Here is a 15,355-nt window from a genome sequence, read left to right on the forward strand (position 1 = left end):
CCACGTCCTCGCTCCTCTTCACTAGCAGGATACCAGCAGAGCTGCAGAGGGGAAGCGCGTCGCCGGCTCCCAATTACAGGGCTGTAATCATTTGAAAATAACACATTCTTTATTGGTTGGCTTGAAACCTGAGTGAAACAATTTGTCAGCATCCTTGAAAAAACTCTAAATCTAGCCTATCAAGTGCAATTGTATAATACCTTGTACGTCTGCTAAATAGAAGTTCACCCCAATCCTTTGGTAACTGGAACCTAACTATAAAAAAGAAAAACAAGAAATAGATTACTTTGGCATTTTTTCATAAGGATCTCAACTACAGTGGAGTTTGTGAAACCTTTCTAAATGTTTGCATAAAATTGACCTACAGTAAAATGTCTTAAAAGTAGATAAAGATAACGAAATAAAAAAATGAGTCCGAAATATTACATTTGGTCATTTATTTATTTAGGGCTCATGCACACGACCGTATGCCCTCTGACCCATACAGTCAGTGAGCGGGCCATATGTCCCGGAGCGGCATACATAGTGCGCACATCATCATAGGTTACTATGATGCTATGCGCATCGGGCCGCCTGCGGGACTATTGTCCCGCACTCATATGACATTATGAGTGTGGGACAATAGCCCCGCGGGCGCCCGGAAGCGCAGAGCATCATAGTAACCAACTCCCGTGCACACGATGTATGCCGCTTCGGGACATAAGGGTCTCGGAGGGCATATGGTCAGGTGCATGAGCCCTTAGAAAAATTATCCAATATCTCCAATCTGTGAAGGGCAAAAGTATCTCCTATCTGTGAACCTTTGCTTTCAGTATCTGGTGTGGCCCTTTTGTGCAGCAATAATAGCAGCTAAATGTTTCCGGTTTTGTTAATTAGTCGTGCACATTGGCTTGGAGGAATTTTAGCCCATTCCTCAATACAAAACAGCTTCAACTCTGTTTTGTTGGTGGGTTTCCTCTCATGAACTGCTCGCTTCAGGTCCTTCCACAACATTTCTATTGGTTTAAGTTCTGGACTTTGACTTGGCCATTTCAGAACTTTAATTTAATTCTTCTTTAACCATTCTTTGGTAGGACGACTTGTGTAATTAGGGTTATTGTCTTGCTGCATAACCCATGGCCATGTTCTGTTGAAATTACGCTCACGAACAGATGTCCTAATATTTTCCTTTATAATTTGCTGGTATAATTTAGAATTCATTTTTCTATCAATGATGACAAGTAATGTTGAGGGAACTTGCTATTTGCAAGTTCAGCATTCGGGTTATCTAAGAATTCCGTAATGGATTCTGTTACCACGGACCATAGAGAAATTATATGATGGCACGCACCACGGAATCCTATAAGAGGCTTTCTGTATTGCAGTCCGTCATAACAGAAGTCTATGGCCAGCATATAGGCTTCCGTGGTGTATGCTGTCATAGAATTCCATTATGGTCCGTGGTAATGTAATCCATTATGAAATTCTTAGATAACCCAAATGCCAAACTTGCAAATCGCAAGTTCGCTCAACACTAATGACAAGCTGTCCTAGCACAAATGCAGCAAAACTGGCCCAAACCACGATACTATCACCACAGTGTTTCACAAATGCAGTATTTAGCTTTTTTCAAACATAATACTTCTCATTTAAACCAAAAAGTTATATTTTAGTGTCATCTGTCAACAAAACATTTCAGTAGCTTTCTGGCTTGTCCAGCTGATTTTCAGCAAACTGCAGACTGGCAGCAATCTTCTCTTTGGAGAGCAGCAGCATTCTCCTTGCTGTCCTGCCATGCACACTATTGTAGTTCAGTGTCCTCCTGCCAGTGGACTTATGAACATTAATATAATGTGAGAAAGCCCTTTTGTTGTTCAGAGGTTACCTTAGGTTGCTTTGTGACCTTGCGGACTATTACACACCTTGCTCTTGGCATGATCTTTGTTGGTCCACCACTCCTGGGAAGTCTAATAATGGTTTTGCATTTCTTCCATTTTTACACAATGGCAGACATTTATCAAGCATTTTACGTCAAAGTTCTTTCATAAAAAGTCACAGATTATGGCAAAGGACTTATTTGCACCATAATTTGCAACTTTTCAGTTCTCTTGACACTTTTTACATAATTTTCATATACTTTTGCCATTTGCAGACATGACATTGGATAATTTTCCTTAATAAATAAATGATCATGTCTAATATTTCTGACTCATTTGTTTGATTTGGTTATCTACTTTTAGGATGTGTGAATATCTGATAATTTTAGGTATCCTCTGGATAGGTATCAGTATCTGATCGCTTGGGGTCTGATAAATCGGGACCCCCGCCAATCAGCAATTTGAGAAGGCACCAGTGCTCCTGAGAGAGCTGCAGCTTTTCCAAGGGCATTGACATCACATTTATCATTCACAGGGCCTATGAGCAGCTCAGCCCCATTCAAGTGAATGGAGCTAAGCTGGAATACCAAGCACTGCCACTATACTATGTAATTTGTGCTTGTTGAGTTTTGAGAAGGCCACGGCGCTAGCAGGAGCACCACTGCCTTCTCAAACTAGCTGATTGGCGAAGGTCTCGGGTGTCAGACTCCCATCAATCCGATACTGATGACCTAGGTCAACAGTATCAAAATCTCAGAAAACCCTTTTAATGTACACAGCTACCACCTCAATGGTAGCATTGTGCTGCAAATAATAATCTGTGCATGGACGAGAGAAATAGAATCTATAGAATCAATATACTATTAAATTAATCAATGTAAACCTTGGAATTCATTTAGACAATAAAAAATGCTAGTGGCATCATTTTTATAATTTCTAATAATTCTAAGTGTGTCAGGAGGATCCAATAGTGCCATTTATTAAATACCTTTCCTAAGGCTTTAATGCCCATCAGATCTACGAAACACACACCACTCATGTCAATGATGACAGTATGGAAGTTAACAATAGGAGGTGCCATGATGATAGGATCTTCAGTTTGTGCTGGGGTGGACATGCCATTTGGAATAATAACAGGAATTGAAGAACCCACTGTCAGAGTATTTGATGCTATGTAACTGATGGTACTGTTCGTTCCATTCACTGTGCTGTTATTGTTGGAATCAGTTGGGGGTGCACTATCAAAGTCCTCTTGTAGTTCTTGCAGTGATAATGTCTGCATAACAGAGAAAAAAGAGTGAATGAGAAGTCTATCGATAGATCTAGCTATCTATCTCTCTATCTACCTGTCTATCTATCTATCTATCTATCTATCTATCTATCTATCTATCTATCTAACTATCTATCTACAGTATCTATCATACCTTGTCAACCCCGTTGGTATCTTTCCTGCTTTTTGTTGCATTACAATCTGGAATTAAAATAAATTTTTTCTTTTGCTATGAAAGCCCTAAATAAGTCTGGTTTAATCAATTAGTTGAATAATGTGTGCAAATAAAGTGTCACATGATCTGTCACATGATGTGAGTATGAATACACTTGTTCTAAAAGAACCCTGTATTGGTGTCTTCACATGTAAAGATGCTGCATATTATGAAACTAGCAGAAGGACCCGGCTTTGCACGGGTATATTTCATCTATTTCATTTAATGTTTGTGTGTGTCCTTAAAAGATATCGACAGTATCCCCCATAACAGTGACATCTACAGTACCCCACCCCTTTAACAGTGACCTCCACAGCAGCCTGCTCCCTTAACAGAAACATCCACAGCACCCTCCCCTTTAACAGTGAACTCTGCAGCGGCAGCCCCTTTATTAGTGACCTCCACAGTAATCCGTCTCATTAACAGTGATTTCCATAATAACCCGCCCCCTTAACAGTGACCTCCACAGAGCTCCGTTCCCCTTTAATGTGACCTCCACAACACCCGCCCCCTTTTCAGTGACCTCTACAGCACCCCGCCCCTTAACCCTGACCTCCATAGCGGACCGTCCCCTTAACTGTGACCTCCACCGTTCCCTGCCCCCTTAACAGAGACCTCCACAGTGCCTGCCCTCTTAACAGTGACCTCCACAGCATCCCGCCCATTTAACAGTGACCTCCACAGCAGCCCGCCCCTTTGACAGTGAACTCCACAGCCGCCGACCCTTTATAAGTGACCTCCACAGTACCCCATCTCCTTAACAGTGATTTTCACAGCACCCTACCCCCTTAAAAGTGGCCTCTACAGCAATATGCCCCTTAACACAGACCTCCATAGAGGACCATCCTCTTAACTGTGAACTTCACAGCAGCCTGTCCCTAGTGTGGCCAGAGGTCGGGTTTTAGGGCGGACAGTCTGCCTTTCAGACTCCCTGTCCTCTGTCCGACGCAGGGCCTGGATGGACACAGGTATGTCCTTTTGAACAGCTCACTCTCAGACAGCAGCACTGTGCTGTCTGAGCGTGAGCTGCAGGGAGAAATTCACCCTCCCTCCCACCCCTGCAGCTCACAGAAGTTGATTTTTACCTTCATTTTTTCAATCTCTGTCGGCTGTGGAGTGGGAGGGGGTGTGACCTAACCTGGTCAGGGCGTGGCTTCGTGGGACCTGGGGGCGGGGTTTTTAAGTCCATCTTTTGAGGGTGGCCTTAATGGCCACCATACCTGCCCCCTTATAGAGGACCTTTCATGTTTTTTTATTAGTTGAGATAAATACATTAACTTGAAGGGTACCCAACGCTGATGTTGCCACTCTGCCAGATTTTTTAAAATATCGCTCCTGCGCCCTGCTGTGCCCCCCTGTATTTTTCTCGCTCAGTATGTTAATACTGAGCATCAGTACAGGGAAGAGGAGACGCCAGGGTTTCTCAATGGGCGTCTCCTTCTCCCTGACTATGCCATGGTACAATCACAGTTGAGAGCGTCATAGCCAGGGAGAAGGTGCGCTTTTTTTCTCCCTGGCTGTAACACTCTCTGCTGTGATCGGATCGCAGCACGGCCAGGGAGAAGGAGACACCCATTGAGAAACCCTAGCGTCTCCTCCTCCCTGTACCGATGCTCCATATTAGCATACTGAGGGGGAAAAATGCAGGGGGGCACAGGCGCAGGAGCGATGTTTTAAAAAATTAGGCAAGGTGGCAGCAAGTAAAGGTATTTATCTCACTTAATAAAAAAACATTAAAGGTCCTCTTTAACTGTGACCACCACGGCACTCCGCTCCCTTAACAGTGTCATCGACAGCACCCTACCCCTTTAAAGCTGACCTACAGCAGGGAAGAAAAATGGCTGGGTTGTTATGGAAACCTGGTATAAAACTGTGTGTATGTGGAGACTAAGAGCCTGCAAGCTTCTATTGGCTGATCAGGGTCATGTGACCAGGCTTCTATTGGCTAATTTATTTTCTGGGAATATCTCAGGAACGGTACGTGCTAGAGAGCTGAGACCCGGTCTAAAACCTTCCCGGACACCTGATGTACATGTGTGCCAAATTTCATGATTGTAAATGCCACGGTGCGGATTCCTTTAGCGGACATATGGACACACATACATACACTCAGTTTTATATATTAGATTAAATAGCAAAAGATTTTTTGCTATGAAAAATAACAAAAACTGATTCCAGTAAAACATCGCCAAAAGACTACCTTGTTAAGAAGATTATCCCTTAACCAGATCAAATTTTTATAAATTTATTTTGCAGAGGTGAGCTGACAAAAAAAAAAAGATGATTCTGGCATTGGGGATTTATTTTATTTATGGCGTTCATCGTGCAGGTTAAATAATGGAATATTGTAATAGATCCCGGCTGCCATTTCAAGTACTCAGCACCCTGTAATTGCATTCACAATGCGCTGGTCAGAGGACAGGGGGAGCTCCTTCTGTCTAACATCTAAGGTGCTGCAGTCGCTATTAACCTTCGGCATCTTAGCGGTTAACCTACTGGGACTGGAGCTATCTCTGATCCCAGCAATAATACCTGGGTGCCAGCTGTATAGTATAGCCAGTACCAGCAAGTGATGGCGTAGGCCCAGCTCCTAAGCCTGCACTATCGCTATTATGTACTATTACAGCATGGAACAGGAACAACCCTCCTGGAGTGATGTAATAGTACGTTATGGAGCAGAAAGAATATAGTAAGAAAATGTCTCACATTCTTTTTTTTATTTTATTCTTAAACTATTTAAATTATGTATATTCACAAAAAGGCACCATTTCTAAAATGTAACTGCATGTGATCGGCCAATTCTTTTTCATCTCACATGCTCAGACTCACCTTACTTTTCATGAACACAGACCCTCTTTGCCTTTGCAGTTCTTCCGCATCATGCTTCTTCAAGTACTTCTTTTTGGACAGATAGACTTTGCATGGATCCAGTCCAGTCTAGGAGGCAAAGAATGCCATATCTAAATATGGTTGAGAATGCTGTAAAACATATAGAAATCTATTCCCCACAAATGGTATTACAATAAAAATTGTAAAATTCAGTTTAATAGTAAGGTATAACATACAGTACAATCTCACATTTAAATTCTTCTACCATCCCAACATAATCAATGTCAGAACATTCATTTCTTGACAGTTATGAGATTGAGTTTTTTCTTGGTTCATATGTTTAGATATATGAATATGTTTTCAGTATAGGATCGAAGAAGCAAGAATTCTTCAATTTTATATGAATATTGAACATTCTTATGTACTTTCATTATGGTGTAGCCTGTTAATTATGCTGTCAGTAGTAAATGTAAAGCTACCCTGGTCAGCTTTTATCTTCAGGAGAAGTCATTCATTTCTGATGCTAGCAGTTCTCCATTATGGCTTATAAACTGACTTATTGAGACATTTCCAGTATGTTCCTGTGTAGACAATAATTTAGGGAATAATATATGTCCTTATGGAGAGTGACTGATTGGCGTGAGGAAACTTATAGCCCAGGCAACGCTCCTCTGGAATTCTGGGAACTGGTTATGCAAATTAGTTCTTAGCAAGCTGTGCCTCTGATGCCACCAGATGTAAGGTTACTATCCTATAAGTCACTGTTCGACCCTTTAAATAGGCCTTGAGACATGACTTGGATATTAAAAAGGTCAGCACTTCATCTCCAGACAACTGTTTCTTGGTGATTGCTCCTCATCAGTGTAGAACAGAGAGTACTGGCTTAACTGGGTGAGAAGCCTAAGTCAGGATTTGGGGGGTAATATCTCTCCTTGGGGAGAGAGTGCCTTAATCAGTGTGAGGAGGCTTATTGGCCATAGATGTTCCTCTGGAATTCTGGGAAGAAAGGGATGCAAGGGAGCTCTTAACAAGATCTGCCTCTAATGCCACCAGATGTAAGGCAGCTATCCTATAAGTCAATGTTCAACCTGTATAGACAATAATGAAATGGCAACTTTATTAAAACATTTATCAGATGTCGATTTCTCAGAAGCTGGTGCTCCTTACATTCATTAAAGAAGGCTTCAATTTGAGATTTTCAAATGAAATCCAATGATTGTAATGTCAAAGGTTTCCTTATGATATTATATTATGTTATACATGTGCACACAGTACTGATAGGGTATATTATACTATATTCACATACTCATACTCTTCATTACTCTCTTTGTTACTCTTTCATTCTACTTATTAAACAATCTCATGCTCACCATATGCACATAGTCTAAATGTGTGGGTGTTTTGATCAGTAAAAACATATAAACCTGGTATTTTCAGAATATCATTACAAAGCTGAATAGCAGGGGCATACCTATAGGAGATGGAAAGGTGGCACTCATACCCGAGCCCTGGTGCCTTAGAGTCCCAAAGCCCCTCTGCCGCATAAGGAGACACCAAAGGCACATGGTAGGCAGAAGCCCAGTTACAGATACTGGATTTGGGCTCAGATGCTTCAAGATATGACCATGCTTGAGAGCCTATATGTGTTCAATTAAAATCCATTTAAGAGCTTACCTTCTTAATAACCTTCTGTCTAAATATCTCTGAATTTGCAAAATAAAGTGGAGAGCAGTAATTGACAATCTTGATCCCTTCAATAGATTGAACCTGGAGCCAAAAAAAACATATATGCATATGAAAATGTATATTTATGTATTTAAGTGTACAGCAGCATATGTATAATGGAGCCTTTACCTAATGTAAGTATTATTTGTAGTTACAGTTCTTTTGCTAACTACAAAGGACATTATTGAGTACATTTCTTACCTTGCTGTATACTTTTGGGTTTTTATATAAATCAGTAGAGGCCACCTGACCCAATGCTGAACCATTTCGACTATCACGGGTAAAAAAAAGAGGCACAAAAATGAATTAGTAAATGACAGTAGCTAAATCAATATCTGTCTGTGTATCTTTCTAAAGTAGAAAAATATACTAGCAGCGATAAAGTAGGCAGTCCAGAGTGCAAGTCCATAGGAAATGGCTCGGTATTGAACTTGAACATATAGAAAAATTTACCAGCACTGAAAAAATATTTTACAAGCAATGTGCACAAGTCTTTTCCTAGCGTTCAACATATAGATGAATAAAAAAAGGATTTATTATTACTATTTTTGGAGTGCTGAAAATTTTTCAACATATCTAGCTATCTACTGTATCTCCAGATATAGACCCAGTCCCACTAAGGGATGACATGAAGTTACATTTCCCTGTGGCTGATGAAGTGAAGAGTAGACAAGGCATATATGTCTAAAACCTTACTATCTGCTAGAAGTGGCCGTGCTAAATTGGACATGGTTACATATTGCATATTGTATATAAATTTGATAAAGGATGATAGATAGCAGCACAAAGAAGACACAACTTACAATTGTGTGTTAAAGATGACAACCAAGACAGAAAATCCTACACCAACAGCAACACCATATGGAAGGCCAAGGATGAAGGTGGAGAGGAAACTCACAACCCAAACACACTATGAAAAAAATCACAAATCATCAAAACATATGAAAAAAAATATAAACATATCAAAAGAATTCTGGTATATTCATATACTGGAAGGCCAGACTTGAAAGTCAGACTAAACAAGCAGAAACTGACTGAAGTAGGTTTACAGTATATAGAACTCTATATACTGTAGAAACAAGTAAGTAACAGTAAAAATTACATTAGATGAGAAATAACCTGGTAAATTATCGACCATCAGTACATTACTGTTAATCGGGGTGCAGCAGAACAGTCAGATAGTATCTCCCAAATGTGTTCATTAGAACTATAATGCAACTACTACTACTCTCAACATGATTCATAATAACTTTTTATTGTTTCAATCTGCCCCCTCTTCTACGGTCTGTAGGCTTATAAGAATAGGAGACAGAGGGAGAGGAGTATTACATGATTGCAGGATCAGACTACATAGGGTCCATTTGTATCCTGTAACTATGGAAACACAAAGGTCTGTTTAGGAACTGTTGAAATCAAAGAATGAAAGGATAACGTTAATAAAAATGTGAAAAGTTGCTTTATATTTCATCTTTTTAAGATGGTTGCAAAGTGCAAACATCCTTTAAACCATCTCACATTTATGATCCATTAGTAACTGCTGTATTACCATGCCATAGTCCAGGGGTGGCCAACCTTACGGACACAAGCTATACATCGTGCGGTTTTGATTTTTTTTCTGTTCACTGCATAGGAAATATTTTTCAATATTCTAATAGTTCACACTTTTTCGGGCATGGCGATATGTAATATGTTTATTTTTTATTGTTTGTAAATTTGATATGTAAAATTGGGGAAGGGAGCGATTTCAACTTTTAATGTTTTGGTGTTTTTTTTTTACTTTTTTTAATTTCTATTTATTTACAATTAGCCCCCTTAGGGGCTAAAACACTTGTCCTATTCACACTAATATTGCTCTATTAGGGTGAATAGGACATCACACTCTCCCTGCTGCCCTGTGCATAGTACACACAGCAGCAGGGAGCTTACCATGGCAGCCAGGGCTTCAGTAGCATCCTGGCTGCCATGGTAACAGATCTGAGCCCCAGGATCGGAATTGCCACCAATGATACTAATACTTGGGGGGGCACTGCACCACCAATGGTTAGAATTTATAATACTGGGTGGGGGGGGGGGGGCGCGCTACACCACCAATGAAAGTAATTAACACATTAATTCAAGTATAGGAGGCAGCGGGTGCCGGCGGCGGTATCAAATACCCGGCCTCAATAACAGGGCATGCGATCTGCCGAACCGCGGCAATTAACCCCCCAGGTGCAGCACCTGAGGGGTTCATTTCCGCAGTTCGGCGGATCGCATGCCCTGTTATTGAGGCCGGTTGCCGGGTATGTGATATTGCCACACCCGCTGCCTCCTATACTTGAATGAATTACATTCCTTGGTGGTGCAGTGGCCACAGCCGCTCCCCTTCTCCTCCCTGCTATCTCCCTATTGGTGGCAGCAGCAGCCGCATCATAGTAGAGAGGGAGGGAGGGACTCCTTTATTCTCCACTGTGCTAGTGAAGAGAACATGGTAGGCGCTGAGAGCGGCGCATGCCATGTTCTCTTTTAGGCTGCGCAGCTGCTTCCCATCTCCGCCGCAAGAGCCGCACTTGAAGCGGCAAAGAGCCGCGAGTCGGCCACCCCTGCCATAGTCATTGTATTTTAATTTTATATTAGCAAAGCTTTTGAAAATATATAGCACATATAGTATAATTTCCCAGTAATATCACTCTCAAACAAATAAAATAATATACAATTTCTAGTGTTGTTTATACAGCCTCTTATGCCTACAAGACTTTGCTTACTTTCTCCAGAACATTGGCTTTCTTCCATCTACCTTACTGCTAATGAAATTATTTCATTATTTATTTTGCCTATTTAAACTGATAAGAGGCCAAGCTAATATCTAGGCTGTTGACCAGGCGCCATTGACATCATATGACCTTCACAAGGTAATCTCAGAACTGTTTGGTGAGATCTAAAGCTAGCTATACACAAAACTCACTGATTTTGCAGAGGTCAGCAAACCAACTAATGTGTATGGGAAGTCTTCTGACTCTCCCTAAGGAAGATGTTGAAGGGAAAGAAAGATAGGGCAGTTGGATTTTAACACACCTGATCTTTTGGTTTTTGAAGATGTAAGTTATCGCCAGAGGTGTATGGCAGCAATTTACTCTCTTTTATTTATTCAGAACATAGGCACGCTTGTCTGAGGCTCAGTGTGCATGTGTTTGGGGGGTTTAGTGAGAAATAGTAGGAAGCATTTTGTTATGACAGTTTGTATAGAAACACTGTGTTAACCAACAGATTTGGCTTAGGGATAATTCTAAGGGCATTATCCTGGCAGTCCTCACTAATCTCCCTTTGGACTTTACAGCAGGCCTCCTGGAGTAGTCTCTGTGTGGTAATCACCTGTTCTGGGCACCGAGAAGAATTGTGGTCAGGGCTGGCAGTGTACGTGCAATATAGAAATGAGGCTGATGGCTAGGACATACAGCGTAGAATAAATACGGGTAACAGGTTAGGTCAAGGAGTGGAGGGTCAGAGAACAGTAAACGGGCAGAATTCGGTACACAGTCAGACAACAGATCAGCACACCATTGCAGGAAACTAAGGAACCTTTTGCTCAGGTACTTGAAATACCCCAGTGTTGCCAGATTTAGCTGGTGAAGATTAGGATGCACGGGTGCTGGCCCTTTAAGAGCCAAAGGGGGCATGTGCACCCCCAATGGGCAGAAGTGGAGAATCAAGCAAGCCACAGGTTGTGTGGAGGGACAAAGCAGGACCAGCCAGACCTGCCCAGAGAAAGACATTGGGATTGAGCTCTCTTGGTGAGTACACCAGAGCAGTGGCAGCCACCACTGTAACACATTTAGAGCCTAACTGTTGCTGTATCTTTATTTTGTAAATACGGAGGGACAGTCATTATTATTTTCTTTACAATGGAAATATATGTTAAGTAAGTATACTCTGTAGTTCTGTGTGTGCGTTCTCTATTTTCCTAGCAATTCCCTGGTTGGTTGTTAAGCACTTGGCAAATAGAGGAAAACAGTTCTGCAGTGATCAACACAGATTTACAGAGTTTACTTGCTGTCAGCACTTTTAGCTACAGCATGGTTCTTCTCTAGCTGCCCAGCACTCAATAACTAAGCAGGATGTGCCCGGCAGATAATAAAGACATAAACAGTATTACAAAACACATCAAGTGACTGCCCCTACATATTAAAAAATTGAAGCGACAGTTACGTTTCCTTTTAATGGGACAATTATTGAGTGAATTATTTCGAGCGATTATTCATATAAAGGTGCATTCCTGATAATCAGCCTCTGTAAAGTTGCTGCTGATTACCTAATGAATGAGCAAAGGCTCACAGTGTTGATGGCGACACAAAAATCATCATTTCTGGGCAGCAGATAATCCTGTGTAATGAATCATCCACATGCAGTGGAGTGCTGCATATAAATGCAGCTCTCACCATCTCTGACGAGCAGGCAATTTTTGGGAACAAATGGTTCATTCACAAAAATTGCCTGTTCAGTTCGCCTGTGTAAATGGACCATTACACTTTAAGGTTACATAGTTTCTCTACAGTAAAAGTAAAATGAATGATTAAGAGATCAATTCGGCTGGGGCAGACTAGGGAATCGAGACTTATAAATCTCACCCACCGTCTTTTCCTAAATATCTGTATCTCTGTAGTAGGAGAGTTGTACCGTGTAAAGTAAGCCGACTTATTATTTAGCAGGACTATGAGTTCATGTTCAGAACTGATAGGCTGGTTTCACACGGGCGTGACGGATTTGATCCGGATGCGTTCAGGGTGCGTTCAGTGAAAATGCTGCGATTTTGGCACTAAAACAAGTCAGTTTTGTCTGCGATTGCGTTTAGTTGTTCAGTTTTTTCCGCGCGGGTGCAATGCGTTTTGATGCGTTTTTCACGCGCGTGATAAAAAACTGAAGGTTTACAAACAACGTCTCTTAGCAACCATCAGTGAAAAACGCATCGCACCCGCACTTGCTTGCGGATGCAATGCGTTTTTCACGCAGCCCCATTCACTTCTATGGGGCCTGTCTTGCGTTACAAACACAGAATATAGAACATGCTGCGATTTCAAAGCATTGCAGAAGTGATGCGTGAAAAAAACGTACACAGCCCCATTGAAATGAATGGGTCAGGATTCAGTGCGGGTGCTATGCGTTCACGTCACGCATTGCACCCGCGCGGAAATCACGCACGTGTGAAAGGGACCATAGAGTTTCCCAGATTGACAATGTTGATTCATAATATCCTATAAACGTGCAATACATATGAATGTTTTTTTTTTAGTTCCTTTCACGTTTAGTGGAATAATGTGTATGGACCTTTTAATAGCTAGGCACTATAGAACATCTGATTACATTTGCTAAAATTTAGTTATGAAATATGTACTAATCAGTTTGGTTCATGCCTCTCAGCAAATTAAATATTGATAGAGCCCCTGGTCCAGATGGTATTCGATGGTCACTGAGGAAACTGAGCTTGGTACATATGCAGGGACTAGGGGACAACATATGCACATGTGTAAGGAACTGGTAATGGGCAGAAAACAAAGGATTGTTGTAAATACATATTCAAAATTGGCTACGGTCAGCACCAGGGCACCACAAGGCTATGTGTCAGGCCTAATACTTTTAAATCTTTTAATGACCATGAAGATGGGATTGAGAGTAAAGTGTCCGTTTTTGCTGAAGACACAAAACTGTGCAGGAAGCTGAAGCTTGCTTTTAAAATATTGCAGAAAGACCTAGATAAGCTGGCAGCATGGGCAATAATGTGGCAGATGAATTTTAATGTTGATAAATGAGAAGTAAATCACCCAGGCCACAGTTAGCGTGCATTCACACGACCGTAAGTGTTTTCCGGTCCGCAAATTGCGGATCCGCAAAACACGGATACCGGCCGTGTGCATTCCGCAATTTGCGGACCACACATAGCCAAAGCTATATAGAGAATGCCTAAGCTTGTCCGAGGTTGCGGACAAGAATAGGACATGCTCTATATTTTTTGCGGGGCCACGGAACGGAACAACTGAATGGGTCCGCACCCGTTCTGCAAATGCGGAACAGATGCGGATCCATTTATACGGTCGTGTGAATGCACCCTAATTGTATAGCTGCATTAAATGGGATAAACCTGGGGACAATAGAACAAGAAAGGGACTTGGGTATTCTGGTTACAAGTAGGCTAAGCATTATTACTCAATCTCAGGCAGCAGCTGCAAAAGCAAATAAGATTTTATAGACAAAATAAGACAAAAAAGAACCAGGGAACATTCTTTGAGTGTGGAGGAAGGTCGATTCAGACATAAGTACGGGAAAGGATTCTTTACTGGTACAGTAGACTATGCAATGCCCTACCCCAGGATGTAGTAATGGCAGATACTATGTTTATCTAATAGATAATTACACAAAGGGTTAAAATTAATCTTACAGTGTTGCATAACTGATCTGAGAATAGTTGAACTGTGACTTTTTTAAACTTCGGTAACCGTAGTTACATAGCCAGTGTTATTACCAGTACTTTTTTAAAAAAATTTTGTTTAACTAATTTTTTATATATTTTTTTCAATTAATTTAATTACAACAACTATAGAGGTATATGGTGGTGTATGTCATCCACATGCAAGCTGCAGCATAAGCTTACCATCACTGCGGCTGTCCTTCTCACCTGAGTGGGGCTTGCTGGTAAAATAACCCCATTCAGGTGAACTAATCTTCAGTTGCACAAATTTTAAAAACAAAACCTGCCAACTATAAAGGCACACTAAATTGACCTGCCATGTAGATTTTAAAGGCTATGTACACCTTCAGGGCAATTTTGTTTATGATTGCATTTTACTCATTTGATTTTCATCTGGTCTTTATTATAAATATTGAGCCATTCTGTCACAAAGGGTTAACTGTTTGTCAAGCTGTGTGAATGGTACTTTCACTTTGTGCCATTCCTCTAATAAACTTTTGGCTACTTTCATATCAGCTTTTTGCCTTTCCAGTTTTGAGATCAGGCAGGGGATCCCCAAACCAGGCCAAAATGGTTCCGTTTAGGGCCAATGTATTGTGAATGGGGTATGCACTGTTCAGGGTGCATCAGTATTCATTCATCTGCCGGATCTCAAAACCGGAAACCAAAGCACAGATGTGAAAGTAGCTTTATCGCTAAATTACAAAGGTCATACAAAGTTATTTAAGCCACATTCTTATCGGTAAGATAAGAATTGAGTTATAATGATTAGGAGGTCAGAGAGCAGAGATAAGGAGCCGTCAGCAGAGCTGTCTGACAGAGCAGAGTGAAAATTCAGAGCCTGCTACTACAGAAACTCATGGGGTTCAAAATGTTTATTAAAGACCAATCGAAAAAAAAAAATTGTTCAAAATGAGTGCAATGCAATAATTACCGCAAAATGTGTACATAGCATTTAGGTCCACAGCATGTCAATTTATGCTGTAGATATCCACCACCAATTTTATGTAATGCATAGGATT

General features: G+C 41.1%; 1 protein-coding gene across 1 annotated transcript in view; it reads right to left on the reverse strand.

The window, feature by feature from the left end:
* The window catches only part of SLC26A9 (solute carrier family 26 member 9), an 87,703-nt gene that overhangs the window by 14,558 nt on the left and 57,790 nt on the right, over window positions 1-15,355 (reverse strand). Inside the window, exons 13-18 of the mRNA XM_044287302.1 lie at window positions 8,698-8,804; window positions 8,096-8,165; window positions 7,844-7,936; window positions 6,170-6,277; window positions 2,845-3,132; window positions 201-255 (exon numbers count right to left, since the gene is read on the reverse strand). Coding sequence (XP_044143237.1) covers window positions 201-255; window positions 2,845-3,132; window positions 6,170-6,277; window positions 7,844-7,936; window positions 8,096-8,165; window positions 8,698-8,804 — 721 coding nt within the window. The remainder of the gene's footprint in view (window positions 1-200; window positions 256-2,844; window positions 3,133-6,169; window positions 6,278-7,843; window positions 7,937-8,095; window positions 8,166-8,697; window positions 8,805-15,355) is intronic.

The sequence above is a fragment of the Bufo gargarizans genome, chromosome 3 (assembly GCF_014858855.1).
Source record: "Bufo gargarizans isolate SCDJY-AF-19 chromosome 3, ASM1485885v1, whole genome shotgun sequence".
Lineage (NCBI taxonomy): Eukaryota > Metazoa > Chordata > Amphibia > Anura > Bufonidae > Bufo > Bufo gargarizans.